This window comes from Salvia splendens, chromosome 17 (assembly GCF_004379255.2).
Source record: "Salvia splendens isolate huo1 chromosome 17, SspV2, whole genome shotgun sequence".
NCBI classification, from domain to species: domain Eukaryota; kingdom Viridiplantae; phylum Streptophyta; class Magnoliopsida; order Lamiales; family Lamiaceae; genus Salvia; species Salvia splendens.
This window is the reverse complement of record NC_056048.1, coordinates 5,177,918-5,193,731: the sequence shown is the minus strand read 5'-3', so window position 1 is coordinate 5,193,731 and position 15,814 is coordinate 5,177,918. Positions and strand designations below refer to the sequence as shown.

Here is a 15,814-nt window from a genome sequence, read left to right as displayed (position 1 = left end):
ACGCGTTGCAGCGCCCCGTCTTGTCCCCAGCCCGCCACACGTTCCGTCCCGCCGTGACGGATGGCGAGACGTCTCGCCACGCGCCAGGGCGACGTGGCGCGCTCTGGCGCCATGCGTGACGCCTACTCGCCGATCAGCGAGTGGGCATCGTCACGCTGACGCAATAAATCATTTTTTAAAATCTGAATTAAAAAAAAAAATTTAAAAATGAAAAACGGTAATATTATCGTTTTTTCTTTTTTTTTCTTTTTTATTTTTTACTCATACTCATAATTCATCATCATTTCACACACAAATACACATCTATTATTCTCAAATCATCTCCATTTCCTCTCCAATTTTCATCTAACCTCTCATCATAAAATGTCCGGCGACGGAAACTCTGGCGGTAGCGGTGGCGGTGGCTGCTCCGGCGGGTTTGACATCAACGCGTTCGGCGACTGGGGGGCATGTACAATGTCCTGGGTGGTGGATCCGGTTCGTCGACGTCGGGCACCCAGGGTTCGTCGACACCGGGGGGTACCAACCACCCCATTTTGATGTGGATGCATACGCCCGTCCCTCCGCCCCGAGTTATTCGCAGGGATTATCCCATATTTGGTAGGATTATTCCGTTGAACCCACTCCGGAAGAAGGCCGAGGCGGAGGAGAAAGTCGAGGTGGGGAATGAGTACGAGACGGTGGAAGCTCCAGGGCGGAGGCGGAGGCGGACGAAGATGAGGATCTAGGCCGACATCCGTACAACCCCAAAGAAATGCTGGCGGTGTACAACGCCTGGATCAACGTCTCGTACGATCCCATCGTCGGGAATCAACAACCCTGGAAGTGCTTCTCGGAAAAGTCACTGAGGCCTACCACGAGATTAAGCCGAAGGGGTCCCGCCGCCGCACATATAAGATGCTTCGCGCTCACTTTGACCGAGTAGACAGAGAGGTCAAAAAATTCTGCGCCATCTAAAAGAGTGAAGCGGCTCATTACCAAAGCGGAGCCACGGGAGCCAACATTCTGAGGTCGGCTTTGCTAGTCTACTACGACGACACCGCCAAACAATTCAAATATGTCGATATTTGGGAGGTCGTCAAAGATGAGGATAGGTGGGCGGCGGTGTCCGGTCCAGCTCGGGCTCGACCTCGAAGTGCACGAAGCACACGACCGGTGGCCAATACTCGTCTAGTGAGGGCGGTTCGGGCAGCGCCGCACAAGAGTTTGCCTCGCAGGAGGTTGAGGGCACGACAGACGATGTCGGAGGGTCCTCCCGTGGGCGCCGTCGGCCGCAAGGGAGAAATGCGGCGAAGGCGGCTAGAGGGAGGAGGGGCCGAGCCGAATTAAGCCAGGCGGGCTCGGGCTCGGGGGCACCCTCAAACTCCCTAATGTCCATGTACATGACCGCCACAATGGCGGACACTTCCCGCATGACGCCTCCTCAATACCAAGCATATATTGCCGGAATTGAGTTTATGGCAAGACAACTTGGTATTCCGCCTCCAGGTCTTCAGTGCACCTCCACCGTCTTCGGAGGATGATTCGCCGGCGGAGTAGTTTTTTTATTTTCTATAAAATTGTATATTAAATTATGTAATTTTTATTTTTTTAGGATTTTAATTATGTGTTTTTTTTTATTTTTTTGAATTCTAAGTTGTATTTTTATTTTATGTTGTAATTTTATTTTATTTTTAATGAAGTGTGTTTTTATTAATTGAATTTGTTGGAAATAAAAATGAAATTGAATGAATAGTAATATAAAAGAAGGTTAAAAAACGGATAATAAATGGAGGGTTGGAGGTTCCGTCCCTTAGTTAACAGATGAAGTAAAAAAGTACAATACGGTCATGAATAGTAATTTAAGGGACGGATAAGTGACAGCGTTGTGGATGACATAATCTCCCGATAAGACAGAATGCTTATTTGAATTCGAGTTCGGGCTCCGAATCCGAAACCCACAATTCTGGTTTAAAACGGGTCGGGTCGGATCGGATCAGCAAATCTAATGTTGAGGATGAGCTTATCTAGAGTGTGAGGTTGACGCGACTCTTCTCTCTCCACATCATCACTCTCTCTCTCTATGGCCTCTTCCAGATTTTCTTCCGCCACATAACCTTATCCTCTCTCTCCCCAATCAATTTCCCTTTCCTAGTCACCTAGCAATCCGCCAATGCTGCAATCGCTGCGCTGAAAACTTCGCGACCTTTCAATCCAATGGCGGCCATTGTTTCGTGCCACACTCATTCCTTTTCACGCTTCGAAGCACCTCAGAAGCTTGCCAGCCCTACCTCTCGACCTAATTGCATCAAATCGACCCCTCCCATTCATCAATTCAAGCCTCTGTGCTCACAAAAATCAAATGCATTTGAATCAATCTCTGAACAGGTGAGCTCCGCGATTTTGCTACTACTAATTTTGGATGATTCTGTTTCTAATCGATAGTATTCATGCTTTGAACAGAAGGATTGGTTTTCTTCAATTAAAAAAGGCGCGATTTCGATTGCGCTGGCAGTAGGTTTATTGGGTGGGTTTAGCGATTTGAGGAGCTTGGAATCGGCCAATGCTGCAGCTATTGCTCCGGCATTGCCGGATGTTTCAGTTCTGATTTCTGGGCCGCCAATTAAGAACCCTGGAGCTTTACTGAGATATGCATTGCCTATTGATAACAAAGCGATAAGAGAGGTGCAGAAGCCTCTGGAAGATATAACGGATAGTCTAAAGATTGCTGGTGTGAAAGCCCTTGATTCTGTGGAAAGAGTGAGAACTTTTGTGTGATTTGTTGTGTTTTGTCAAAATTGTTGTTTTTGCTATGCTTTTGATGATTGTTTGTATTGCTTGAGGTGTAGAATGTGAGGCAGGCGTCGAGGGCGCTGAAGGAAGGTAGGACTATGATAGTTAAAGGTCTGGCAAAGTCGAAGGTGGATGATGGGATTGCACTGCTTAACAAACTGGAGGTGGGATTTGATGAGATGATGAAGATCGTGGAGGACAGGAACCGGGATGGAGTCGCACCTAAGCAGAAGGAGCTGCTCAATTATGTTGGAGGGTGAGTTGAGATGGTTGTTAAGTAATCTCAGTGTTTAAAGATATGATTTGCTGAGATTCTGGCATGTTTTGATATCTTGCTTATTTTGCAAGAGAGATACACACTAGGATTAAAATGGTTTTAGCTATATCATATACGCGTGCTTCAAATTCACTTAGTATGATGCGTGAATTTGAGTATTTTTATGGAGTTTGAATACTTCTGATACTTTCCACGAGTTTATCATTAAGGAGATGTTACTGGCTAGATATTCTCAAACCTCAATAGCGGATTAGAACCACTCCAGGCCTTAGTCTTCGAAGATTTTGTAGTGGGATCCGATTTAGGTCAAGAGATCGGAGAAAAAAATGAAGAATTAGCCCTTCCCAAAATATGTTTATCTCATTTAGACCCTTGTCATTGACTGCAGCTGAGATTCCTGGGGCATTGGATTTCTGCAGAGTTGAAGAGGATATGGTCGATGGCTTTCCATATGAAGTATCAGAAGAGTACAAAAACATGCCATTGCTGAAGGGAAGAGCAACTGTGGATATGAAGGTCAAAGTCAAGGACAACCCTAACCTGGAGGAATGTGTATTTCGTATAGTTTTGGATGGTTACAATGCCCCTGTAACTTCTGGAAATTTTGTGGATTTGGTGGAACGACATTTCTATGACGGAATGGAGATCCAAAGAGGCAAGTATACCTAAGAAGGCTTATTTACTATTCTTGAAAAAATATCCCAACTTGTCAGTTGTTATCATGCACACATTCCCTAATTTTTATCTGGTGTTATCTATTTCAGTAACACTTATAGAACTGTAATTTTGTTTCTTTCCAGCGGACGGCTTTGTAGTCCAAACAGGAGATCCTGATGGTCCTGCTGAGGGCTTCATCGACCCTAGTACAGAAAAAGTCCGCACTATACCTCTTGAAATTATGGTGGTTGGAGAAAAGGCACCCTTCTATGGAGAAACTCTAGAAGTAAGTATTCTCAATACCTTGTGGAATCACTTACTGACATGTAAGTTTTCGTTTGTGAATTTCATATAATGCACGTTGTGTTACAGGAGCTCGGCCTATACAAGGCTCAAACAAAGCTTCCATTCAATGCATTTGGAACCATGGCCATGGCTCGAGAGGTAAACATTCTAAGCTTTCCTCGACTCTATAATCTATTTGATAGCAGTGCCTTCGAAGAGCACAATTCTTGAAAGCCGTTGGTTTTGTAATCCTCAGGAATTCGAGGACAATTCTGCATCAAGTCAGGTATTTTGGCTGTTGAAAGAAAGTGAACTAACTCCTAGCAATGCCAACATATTGGATGGTCGATATGCAGTGTTCGGCTATGTAACGCAAAATGAAGAGCTTTTAGCAGACCTCAAGGTTGGCGATGTTATAGAGTCGATCCAAGTGGTAGCAGGTTTAGATAATCTTGTTAACCCGAGCTACAAGATTGCTAGTTAGGTAAAGCTAGTTTCTGCTATCGGTTTCATCTATCGAATTTTCTGCCCGAGCGAACGAGAGAGATGTTCTCATTCTTTGTATCAGTTATGTTGTTATTACTATATCCTTTTGTTGAAAATCAAATAAGTTGTGGGATGCTCTCGATGTAACACAGCATATATGTTTTCTCGTATTTTAGCAAATAATTGTCTGTAAATTAACTTTCAAGAGTGGTTTCATTGTAATTTACGGTTCTGAATTCCATACATTTGTTTTTCGTTGTATGTTCAAGCGATTCAATAAACCACAGATTCATTAGGTCTTCAAAAATAACTGGCACATCAAATATTCCATAATATTATCTGCATCACATCAATACATTATTAATCTTCACATTGCAGAGTTGGTTGTTGAATAACAATTACATGATTACATCAACACTGTACAAACTTCAAATGGGTGGGCAACATCATCATAAATAGGTGAAATTTCTCAAGGCCCTCGACTCGTGCGAAAGCAGAAACAACCTTGAGATTTATTGGGAGGAATCATGCCTCCTCCCTTTGATGTATCAATGGCTTCCACCATGGCAACCACTTCATCCATCTCGGGCCTCTTGTCCGAGTTGGCATCCCAGCATCTTTTCATCACATTCGCTATAGAACTCGGGCAACACCTAGGTATCTCCGGCCTCAAATTCTGCATATGATGACGATTTACAATTGATTTAGGTCAAAACTGAAGAATTTGAAGAACGCAGAGTTTAGGTTTATGTACCTGATGCACAACAGCTGAAGTCAATTCGGAGAAGCTGAGATTTGGAAATGGCATGTCACAGCAATATATCTCCCATAAGCAAATACCAAAACTATATACATCACATTTCCTATTGTAAGGGTGGCCATTGAGGACCTGTGATAGCGAAGATAATAAGCCTCTCCGTATAATATAATCCTTAACAGCGTGTTTAGTATGCATCAGGGTGATATAGATATATACCTCTGGTGCCATGTAACCGAGGGTACCAGTCTCCCCAGTCATCTCGTTAGGATTTGAAGCCTCTACACGCGCAACACCAAAATCAGCGATTTTGATCGTTCGGTTCTTGTCAAGAAGCATGTTCTCTGTTTTCACATCCCTGTGCACAATCTTCTTAGAGTGAAGATAGCTTAACCTGTGAAAATTTGGCATGGATAGTTAAGTGATTGTAATAATCCCAGAAAATATAAAATCAATATATATCACATTTAGATCAAGGCGAAGTCTTACCCTCGTGCAAGATCCAAAGCTAGTTGAATAACAACTTTGAAAGCAAGTTTCGCCCTTGAATTTCTAATGAGGAAATTTTTAAGGGTACCTCCAGGTAGATATTCGACCACGACACAGCAGACATTCCGCGGCATTCCCAGATGGCCGCCGTCTTTTTGTATGTTCAACTCTGATGCACCCAACGAAGCTCCAACAAACTACAAATGTGATTCAGCACCAAGGAATGAAGAAATCTTGGTATACTCGAAAAAACATCATAAAGTGGATAGTTCTAAATTAATGCTTAAGATGCGAATCCCAAACAGCAAAAGGCATATTGAGTTTGTTCTTACACAGAGGCCAACACCTCATCTTAATAGAGATACGAGCAATTTGTAATAGAATATAAAAGGACAAGCAATGATCAAACATTTTAAGATGCAAATAGCTACCTTTGTTACATTCGGATGATCAAGCTTGTGCCATACAGCAACTTCTTGCGCGAAAGCTGCTCGTAGGGAAGATACTTCAGCCTGTGTTCTGTGGCCTTCTTCACCCCAGTCAAGAAGTTTTACTGGAGATAGAAGAAATCAATTGTTACTAGTGCAAATAAAATGAATCCAATGCTCTCACCCTCAAGCCTTAGAACTTCAAATGAGACGAGAAATTGGGATACAGACTTGGAGCCAGTCAGGTCAACACTCAACAACTAAGATCAGTAAAGGGACACGGGATAAAAACTAAGTAGCAGCTCCAAATTAGTCTGAACTATGCAGTTCAACCATTGCATAATAAGTTTTATCTTTCCTTCAATATCAAGTTTTTTCTATAAATGGTGGTGTATGAATTATCAAGAATTTGAGGGCAAAAATTGTTTTCTTCATAATTCTACTATTCATCAAAAGTTTTGACATGAACAGCCCTGTAACTGTCTATGAAAAAAAAATGACCAGAATTGCTACAAGTTTTATGCCTACTGATATTGGGACAAATTAACAAACACATGGAATGCAGAGTTAGCAGATTTGTTGAACTCCAAGCAATGGCTATCCAAAACCTATTTTCACCAACTTCAAAAAAAGGGGAAACTGAAATTGAAAACAACACAGAAATCAGCCTAAATTCTCATACAAAATCACGAACAGCCAGCAGATTGAGATCTCATTTGCCTGAGTTCATAAAATTAAAAGAAATCAATACATATACCTGCAACATCCTGTCCGTCGTAAACGCCGCGGTGAACGCTGCCAAAAGTGCCGCGCGCCAGCACCGATTTGATGACGAGCTTGGAGGCGTCGATTTCCCAGCCGTGCTTCACCGGAATCTCCCTCAATTCATCGTGCTGACGATGCTGATTCCCTCCATTCTCCTGCTTCTTCGTCTCCATGGTGAGAGCTTTGCTGAGATGGCGCTGGAGCTGCTCGTCGAGGCTCTTCAGATCTATCTGATCCGCCCTCACGAATCCGCCGCCGACGTGGACGTCTTCCTCCGCCATTTCTCCGGCAAGCGCAAATGCGATGTCGTTTGGGTATTTGTGTTGGATTAGTTAGTGAAAGCAACTTTTATCATCTATCATGCTGTCGGTTATTCGTCTCTTAACCGTTTTATCTCTTAACTATTCATGGGCCCTATGGTACTTTTCACTCCATCTCTTAACTAAGAGACTGAACCTGCAACCGTCCATCTCTTATCCGTCTTTTAAACATCTCATCCCTTAACTATTCATTCAATTTCATTTTTTATTTTTATTTCCAACAAATTCAATTAAAAAAACACACTTCATTAAATAAAATAAAATTACAACTTAAAATTCTTAAAAAATTAAAAAATATATAATTAAAAATCCTAAAAATATGAAAAATACATAATTTTATTTCTTCCACTCACTCTCTCTAAATTCAAAATCCCAAAGCTCAAAGAAGCAGAAGAAAGATCATTTGCGTCTACCGGTTGCCAAATTTTGCCCAAATGTGCTCCATTAGATCATCTTGGAGTTGGGCGTGGGCGGTAGAATCACGTGTCCTTACCTGAATAGACAACCGATCTTGTATAGACGGATGCACTCCACTGCGAGGCGGACTACTTGCGGTAGAGCTTCCCGGGGTTTCTGGGTCAAACCAATTTCCCGCCTCAGGTCCTTCGTCGGCGACAATCATGTTGTGCAAGATTATGCACGTATACATGATAATGTTGAAGCGCGCTTGGAGAATCTCGAACGCCCTCTCCACATCCTTTCGAGCAGCCTCCTGCTTCTGCGCAAAAAGAGTCTGTTTTTCGTTCACTGGCCTGTTGAACGTCTTCACGAAGGTTGGCCACTTCGGGTAGATGCCGTTGGCAAGATAGTACCTCATTTTCGTTAGCGATGAAGTTGATGGCCGGCGCTTTACCATCCAAAACTTCGGCGAAGAGGTCGGATTGGTTGAGCACGTTGACGTCGTTGTTCAATCCGGGGACCTCGAAGTACGCATGCCAAATCCATAGCCGGTAGTCGGCAACTGCCTCGAATATAACGGTGGGGTGTGTGCCTTTGTGACCGCTCGTGTATGACCCCCTCCACGCCACAGGGCAATTCTTCCATTGCCAATGCATGCAATCGACGCTACCAAGCATCCCGGGGAATCCGTGCACTTCTTCGTGAAGGTGGAGCAGAAACTGACAATCTGCCGTGCTTGGCTTCCGGAGAAATTCGTCAGTGAAGGCTGCCCGGATGCCTTTGCAGAAGTTCATCAAGCACATTCTCCCAGTGTTTTCTCCAATGTGGAGGTATTCGTCGAACAAATCCGTCGTTTGTCCAGTAGCAAGCTGACGGATTGCTGTAGTACATTTCTGCAGCGTCGTGTGACTGGGACGGCCAACGACATCGCCTTCTTGGAAGAACTCTTCCCGGGCTGTCAATGTATTTGCGATGTGCAAAAATAGCGGTTTCCGCATGGGAAAACGGCGACGGAAGTAGATATCTCCTCATACCGGGTTCTCACAGAAGTAGTCGCGGACTAACCTTGCGGCGGCTTCCTCCCGGTTACGATGGATGTAAATCCGGGATCGTCGTTGGGGCGGCGCGGCTTCCTCCGCCTCCCTACGTCGATCTTATTCAAGCGATTCTTCCATTATTCGACGCATTTGCTCAAATGGATCCATGAATGGATTAAATTTGGGAGAAGAATAAAAGAGATGGTTTGAGATGAAAATTGGAGAGGAAAGAGAGATGATTTTAGAAGAATAGATGTGTGTTTGTGTGTGTGAAAGAGGAGCATTTATAGAATAAAAAAAGAAAAATAAAATAATTTTTTTTTAAAATGACCGTTGAACGGTATTATTACCGTTTTTTTTTAAAAAATTAATTAAATTTGAATTTTTTTTAAAAAAAATAATTTATTGCGTCAGCGTGACGAAGCCCACTCGCGGGCCGGCGAGTGGGCGTCACGCTTAGCGCTAGCGCGCGCCACGTGTCGCGGGCGCGTAGCGAGACGACTCGCCATCCGTCTCGGTGGGACGGGCGTCTAGGCGGGATGGTAACGAGATGGGACGCTGCAACGCGTCTTGCATCCGTCTAGTCTCGGAGGGATGAGATAAGAGACACCCGCGAGACGCGTTGCTGGTGCTCTTAGGATTGTGTGGAAGTTTTATCAGTTGGGATTTGGGAAAATATTAATTTCACATACTATCACAGTAAGATTAGTTTAGTTATATGCGATGTGATTTGTGCTGATTTTTTCGAATTATTGAATTTATAGTCCATTGTAACGTGAAAAGATTTTAGAGAATATATAAAGGTAAACTTAAACTCTAAATTTTTAGCCTAAATATTAATCACTTTATCATTGAATCAACACACGCATATTATGATAGTACTTTATTTCGTTTAATTTAAGTTGTGAAGACATGATATAATTCAAACTTCTGTTGTAGCCACTCTTTAATCTCACTTTACTGATTGAAAATTAAAAGCTATGCAATTTAGTTTTAAAAAAAACGGTTTTAACTCGATTTTGATGGTTTTAACAGTCCCATTCGGGTTAAAACTGTTTAAAAATTGACTGAATTGTTAGTGTATGACCAATTGTGATCCGTGTTGAAATGTTCAGGATGCAAAAATTCAAAAAAATAAAGTATATGACCAAAATCATAAAATGAACTTATGTTCAGGACCAATTTTGGCATTTACTCTTTATAATATCACATTTTAAACAATAATATCAAGTGGAGTAATACATGATGGCAATGCAATCTCATTGCATTATCATTTATCATAGTTATTTCCCAAATCAAGATTCTTCATTGATATCTCAAAATCTTCAACTTGTCCACTTAAGAATATGGATGCCTTTTTAAATACAAACCATCTTCACTAATATCATAAAATCTTTAATGTGTCCACCTAGAATAGGGATGTCTTGTTAAATACAAACCATCTTCACTAATATATCATAAAATCTTTAATGTGTCCACTTAGAATAGGGGTGGGCTTTGGCCGTTGAATACAAATCATCAATTTAGGCCGAAACTAGCTTTGTAGTTTTAATTTTAAAACTAATTGAATACAAACCATCCGATCCGACTTTGACAAGCCTAATTGAAATGAGTTAGAAAATTAGTTGTTGGTGAAAATAGTTGAAAATCCAAGAACAAACCAGTAAAAATTGGCTAAACAAAACTATTGGTTACCAGTCCCAAACTGGAACTTATATGCTGTCGACTGATCACAATTTCGTCAATTCCATGTTTGGAACCAACCTAGAACCTAGCTAGTGTGGATGTGCGCACACAAGTTTTTATTTAGAATATATGTTACTATAAATAATTCTAATGATCTACGTATATATTTGATGTCATTAATTGCAGAACGAGTTTGTTGCTCTGTTGCACATGTCCTAACTCAGTTTGTTTAAAAACACAATTTTAATCTCATGGAGGATATAATTATTAGGTTATATGAATAGAAAATAGATATAAAAATCATGTCAAAAAAGAAAGTAATTTAAGGAAGGTCATTTCCCTGTAATAGTGCTGATGCAATTATATTTTCATTCAAAATCTATATAATATCAAATAATTATGTAGCATATATATTATTAGATCACATTCTGAATATGTATTTTTATTAATTTTATACATATTTACTAATACTATTAGTACAAAATATAAAGGATGAGATGAGGTGAGATGATGTGAGGTGAGTTCTCTTAGGATCTTAATATTTTAAATGTGATAAGATTAATTTTGAAATGTATATCATCAATTGATTTATTATTTGATGCACAAATATTTTTCATGTAAATATTTAAATCATTTTACTGTATTTTGCATGATATATCTTCAATTAACTTATTATTAGATGTTTTATTACTTTGTATAATGCAAAGTATATCATCAATTGATTTATTATTTGAGGCACAAATATTTTTCATGTAAATACTTAAATCATTTTACTGTATTTTGCATGATATATCTTCAATTAACTTATTATTAGATTTTTTACTTTTGAATTATACATAATTTAACATTAGTATAGTTGTTATTAATAATAATATTAAACCAAACAAATAAGTGTGATGCACGATACATTTTATTTTTATAACATGTATTTTACATTATTAAATAATTTTATACAATGATAAATAATATTATCATTCGAAATTTAAAATCATAAATATATACAACAAACTAAAAAATAAAGCAAATTTACATCACACAAAACAAAAAAAAACCTAAATAATGTATAATTACCACTTCTCCTAATGAGATTTAAGATATCGTTTATCAAAAGCTATAATTTAAGATTGCACTAGTGAGACACTTCCTAGTCAAGCTTCATTTCATTGCAATATAGTGACCCTATACACTAAAAACCCAAACCTTGAAACCTAAATCATAAACCCTCAACTTTAAAATATACTCATCATGACCAACAAATGAGCCAAAATATCAATAAAAATTTTCCCTTCGCCCCAGTTCAATTTTACTTTGTTGATCACTTATTCTATTTTGGGGGTTTTAGATCTGTATTCGATATCTTACATTGGGTCGGCCGACTTGATAATTCTTACTGATAGTATAGGTTTTTTTACCTGGATATTGGCTGTAAATCTGTTTATATGCTCATATCAAGAAAGTGCTTAAAGACGCCTCTAACATTACTTATATTTACAAGAAGGAATCTATTCATATAATCAGCCACTAATTATACAATTATACACATTTATAATTCTAACTCATCTGTGCATATGTGAATATTCGATAACTTTATTAGCCGATATAACCTAGCAAAAAAAGCTTCCATTCTCATCTTCTTCGTCAAATATTTATGTGTTTTTTTTATTAGACAACAAACATCTTCCTATCCAAGCTTTACTCGTCGCCAGCTCAATCAGGTACTTCTCTCCCTTTCTCTATTCAACAAACAAAGAAGCAATAGTGTAAATGAAATTTGCAACATTAGAAAAAAAAACATATTTGAGATTAGTGCTATAGTTCAACATAATAAACATAGATATTGTACAAAAATAGCAAAAAAATTGAAATAGGATACCTTTTGCAGAATGTTTGGAGCTAATTCAATCTCAACAATGAATTGAAGTATTGTTGAAGTTGCCCCTAGCAAGAATGAATTTCCATCAATTCTTCAAGCTTCTTTGCTTGGTAGAACTCAATTATTTTGTAGAACAAAGTCGAATCAAATTTCGTATTTCCATTTCAGTAAATCATCCTTGTACAAGTCAAATTTATAGAAAACGGATAGCTTTTCGTATTCTTACTGAATTTAATCTAATATTATTTGTTATAATTGATTGGCACCTCTCTCACTCCCTATGATTTGATTGTAAACGTACGGGGTGAATATTGTGCATTAAAATGCACATTAATGATGGGAGTTATTTTTGTTGTAATTAACATGCAATCATGTATAAAATGTGTTATCAATGAGAAAAAAAAATGGGCGATCTATTTGACATTGTCTAATATTCGTGAATAACTGAAACTCTACAAATTCATTAAAAACAGTTTTAATTAGATTAATATAATTTTTCTACTAAAATGACATTCTTGTAAATATCTCCAAAATTCCCCATTTATATATGTATAGATAATACTAATAAGAAACAAAAACAATGGTACCTTTTGTCGTCGAAGGAACTTGATTTTTGAACTTAAAAAGTGAAAAAATCAAACCTATTGTCATCAATTTATTAGGCAAATTGGTCGGAACCACACATTATTTTGTTCAATATCTAACCATAGCCTATAGAACTACTAATCTTTAACCTTTTTTGAGAAAAGATGCTACGGATATTCTAAAATAAGCAATATACACCAAAAAATAAGCTACTACATTATTAAAAAATTTCAATCATTTCATGTTTCAATAGTTAAGAGTTCATCAAATAGACAACATAATAATTACTAATAATATTTTTAGCCAGCTTTTAGAAGTTAGGAGTAGTATAAAATGAACGAATATGTGAACAAATGATGTTGTCCACTCTTTATGTATTACCTTATGTAGGGTAAATTCCCTCAACACTAGAGGGAAAATCGACGCTCTTTTTCATAAGCCAGAAACAAAAATCAGTTATTAAAGCACCAAAATGGTGGTGATAATTGTGCTTCATATACGGCATCTAAACATGAAATTCCAGAACAAAGCAAGAAAAAGTTGGGGAGAAAGTAATAGAACTAACACAATCATATAAATAGAATGGATTTATAATCAACAAATGTAACAAGCATCAGTACTTAAAGATGTATACCTAACCATCCCATATCATTAGGTATGTGTCAATGTGTGTGCAAATAGTCAAATAATGGATTAAATTAGAAGGAAAATATTTTTATTGGGCTACATTAGTATCTTTTCCCTAATGTATTTATCAAAGAAACGAGCCCAAGGAAACAAACGATGGCCAAAAAACAAAACAACTCTACTTAGTCGATCTCACAAACTCATCACAAAACGAGAAGCTATATGACTTGGATCAAGAAAAGCAAACGTAGAACTGCCACAATCATCCTTCAAACCATACGCAATGATCCTTGAACAAAAGGAGACAGTAAAATGAAGAAAGAAAACACAAGAAAAAACTATTCCTGAATATATGGTGGCTTACATGTCCAGTTTCCCCTTCCAAAATGGTCGCATAAGTATCAATACACTTTGAATCTCAAAAGACAGGCCACCCAGTAAGCATGTCTAGGATAATGAGCGCATCAAAATGACGAACAAAAATCACCTCCTACGGTGTAACATAAAAAAACCACATTTTACAAATTTAAGGAGCAAGTATATTCTAGCAACAGCACAACCATTTTGGTGATACATTTATTTTAAAGTTTAAAGATGATTGAATTAGCTGCAGTGGTCTTCCCAAACTCTTCATTACAGGTCCTGTTATAGTGGTGTTGCGAAGCCTGATAGGAAGTAAAAGAGAAAGAATCATACGCTAGTGATCCAAATTCTTGAATAAAGCTGACTGTGATAGCAAAAGCATCTATATTGATCCATCAAAAAGAATATACTTTTCGTGAGTGCACTATTCTGATTGCATTTTGCTAGAGAAAGATCACATCCTAATGAGTCATGATCCAAATCTTGAATATAGCTGAATGAGATAACAAAAGCATATACCATATCCATGATCCGTCAAAACGAATATACTTATCATGAGTGTATTAATCTGATTGCATCTTAATAGACATTTCTCGACTGCTTTTACCATTAAAAGCTCTTTCCAACAAAAACTAACATTCAAGGTAGAAGCTAATACTGGTAACCACTAATCAGTCAGTCACAAAGGCCTTACTTAGATTGAAACTCATACTTTAGAATGAATGATGAATCAAAACAAGGAAATGAAGGATCAGAAAATCTCTTCCTATTTGCTATTGCTTTTTCAATCAATTGGCAGTCACTTCTATTTCGACAGTTCGTAAGGTCATATTCCTATACCATAAGTTGCTTATTCTCAAAATAAACTAACAGTTACCCCACACTTTCAAGCAAGAAAACTTTGAAGGTTGTATATTAGAAGTTGCAAGCCTCTGTTCTCAAAGATTAGCAGTTTTGGTTCAGATGCCAATTGCTAGTTGATGCAATAAATTCTAAAATCTCTTCAAGAGCAGAAAATAAACCTTCTACAACACAATCATCAAAGCTCAATCCAAACAATCTACCTTTCTGTGCATGTATAGTCTTAAATGAATAATTCCACATCCATACACATTATATTTGTACAAACATATCAGTAGGAAGCCAAAAAAATCAAGCATAGAAATGAAATCCCAAACAATTCGAAACCGAAAATAACAACGATTCCAATGCAGTACCTTCTGAGAGATAACCCCAGCGCCCAACTTTGGAAGAGAGCATCGACTTCAGCAATGCCGACGCCGTCGCAGAATGGAGGGGCATCAACGACTCTCCACACCCTAGCTCCACCGGCAGCCTAAGCATTCACCAAATTCCAACTCTATTCAACACATAATCGCTTAACTATCAAATACGATGAGAAATTTTCAAGCGAACCTGGAGGTGGAGGAGAAGAAGGGACGGGGGCGAGGTGACGTAGATGCGAATCCACTGAGTTTCGGTGCTCCGGCAGGAACGGAATGCGATGATTGGCTGCGGAACAGAAGCGTTTTTGCAGTGTTGGAAGATCGTTGCACCAGATTTCTAGCGCAGGAAGCCATGGTTGCGAGGTGGATTTCAAAAACCTCGGACCTTAAACCCTAGAACCATACGACCGCGAAAGTGAGGAAATTCGGGTCGGGTTGAAGTGTAGATTCTTAATTTTTTACTCCATTAATCATTATTTTGTTTTTTTAAAAATGAAATTATACTAGCTTGATACTTTTGGGAGAACGGCTTGGCAAATGACAAATACTAGTACTAATTTGCTATTCACTTCTACAACAATTATTCTAAGATATTCGTAACAACATTTTAAATTGATATTTGTAAAAATAGATGTTTTATAGGTGCACACTGAAGTATTGATTTATAAAAAATTTATGAATGATTCGAAAAGAACCATAATCAAAATGAGTAGAGAACAAATGAATTGTATGACAAAGATAGGATTATAATTGGTAAAAGAATACTCACAAAATTTTATGAG

At 38.5% G+C, this 15,814-nt stretch overlaps 3 protein-coding genes across 3 annotated transcripts; 1 reads left to right on the top strand and 2 right to left on the bottom strand.

Annotated features, from left to right (window-relative positions):
• The first annotated feature begins 2,044 nt into the window (after positions 1-2,044).
• LOC121774951 (peptidyl-prolyl cis-trans isomerase CYP38, chloroplastic-like) lies at positions 2,045-4,738 on the top strand. The gene is made up of 7 exons (XM_042171869.1): positions 2,045-2,367; positions 2,443-2,739; positions 2,829-3,028; positions 3,469-3,704; positions 3,850-3,992; positions 4,079-4,150; positions 4,248-4,738. The coding sequence occupies exons 1-7, from the start codon at positions 2,197-2,199 to the stop codon at positions 4,473-4,475; spliced, it is 1,347 nt and encodes a 448-aa protein (XP_042027803.1). The 5' UTR covers positions 2,045-2,196; the 3' UTR covers positions 4,476-4,738.
• Positions 4,739-4,800: 62 nt separating this feature from the next.
• LOC121774952 (serine/threonine-protein kinase STY13-like) lies at positions 4,801-7,245 on the bottom strand. The gene is made up of 6 exons (XM_042171871.1): positions 6,909-7,245; positions 6,155-6,276; positions 5,724-5,920; positions 5,454-5,628; positions 5,232-5,366; positions 4,801-5,153 (listed from the first exon to the last, which is right to left on the bottom strand). Exons 1-6 carry the CDS (start codon positions 7,195-7,197, stop codon positions 4,947-4,949), a joined length of 1,125 nt encoding a protein of 374 aa, XP_042027805.1. The 5' UTR covers positions 7,198-7,245; the 3' UTR covers positions 4,801-4,946.
• A 6,511-nt stretch (positions 7,246-13,756) lies between these two features.
• Positions 13,757-15,486, bottom strand: LOC121773760 (protein NUCLEAR FUSION DEFECTIVE 6, mitochondrial-like). Its single transcript, XM_042170680.1, has 3 exons — positions 15,223-15,486; positions 15,024-15,142; positions 13,757-14,108 (listed from the first exon to the last, which is right to left on the bottom strand). The coding sequence occupies exons 1-3, from the start codon at positions 15,384-15,386 to the stop codon at positions 14,089-14,091; spliced, it is 303 nt and encodes a 100-aa protein (XP_042026614.1). The 5' UTR covers positions 15,387-15,486; the 3' UTR covers positions 13,757-14,088.
• Between the last annotated feature and the right edge of the window lie 328 nt (positions 15,487-15,814).

Bases quoted from the DNA above. Each gene is read 5' to 3' on its own strand.
- LOC121774952 (XM_042171871.1), bottom strand. From the start codon at position 7,197: ATGGCGGAGGAAGACGTCCACGTCGGCGGCGGATTCGTGAGGGCGGAT. The intron at 5,921-6,154 runs GTAGCTATTTGC...TCACATTTGTAG, and splicing joins ATCATCCGAATGTAACAAAG to TTTGTTGGAGCTTCGTTGGG. The intron at 5,367-5,453 runs GTATATATCTAT...TCGCTATCACAG, and splicing joins TCGGTTACATGGCACCAGAG to GTCCTCAATGGCCACCCTTA.
- LOC121773760 (XM_042170680.1), bottom strand. From the start codon at position 15,386: ATGGCTTCCTGCGCTAGAAATCTGGTGCAACGATCTTCCAACACTGCA. The intron at 15,143-15,222 runs GTTCGCTTGAAA...GTGAATGCTTAG, and splicing joins TTCTTCTCCTCCACCTCCAG to GCTGCCGGTGGAGCTAGGGT. The intron at 14,109-15,023 runs GTACTGCATTGG...ACTTCCTATCAG, and splicing joins CTGGGGTTATCTCTCAGAAG to GCTTCGCAACACCACTATAA.
- LOC121774951 (XM_042171869.1), top strand. From the start codon at position 2,197: ATGGCGGCCATTGTTTCGTGCCACACTCATTCCTTTTCACGCTTCGAA. The intron at 3,029-3,468 runs GTGAGTTGAGAT...GGATTTCTGCAG, and splicing joins CTGCTCAATTATGTTGGAGG to AGTTGAAGAGGATATGGTCG. The intron at 4,151-4,247 runs GTAAACATTCTA...TGTAATCCTCAG, and splicing joins CCATGGCCATGGCTCGAGAG to GAATTCGAGGACAATTCTGC.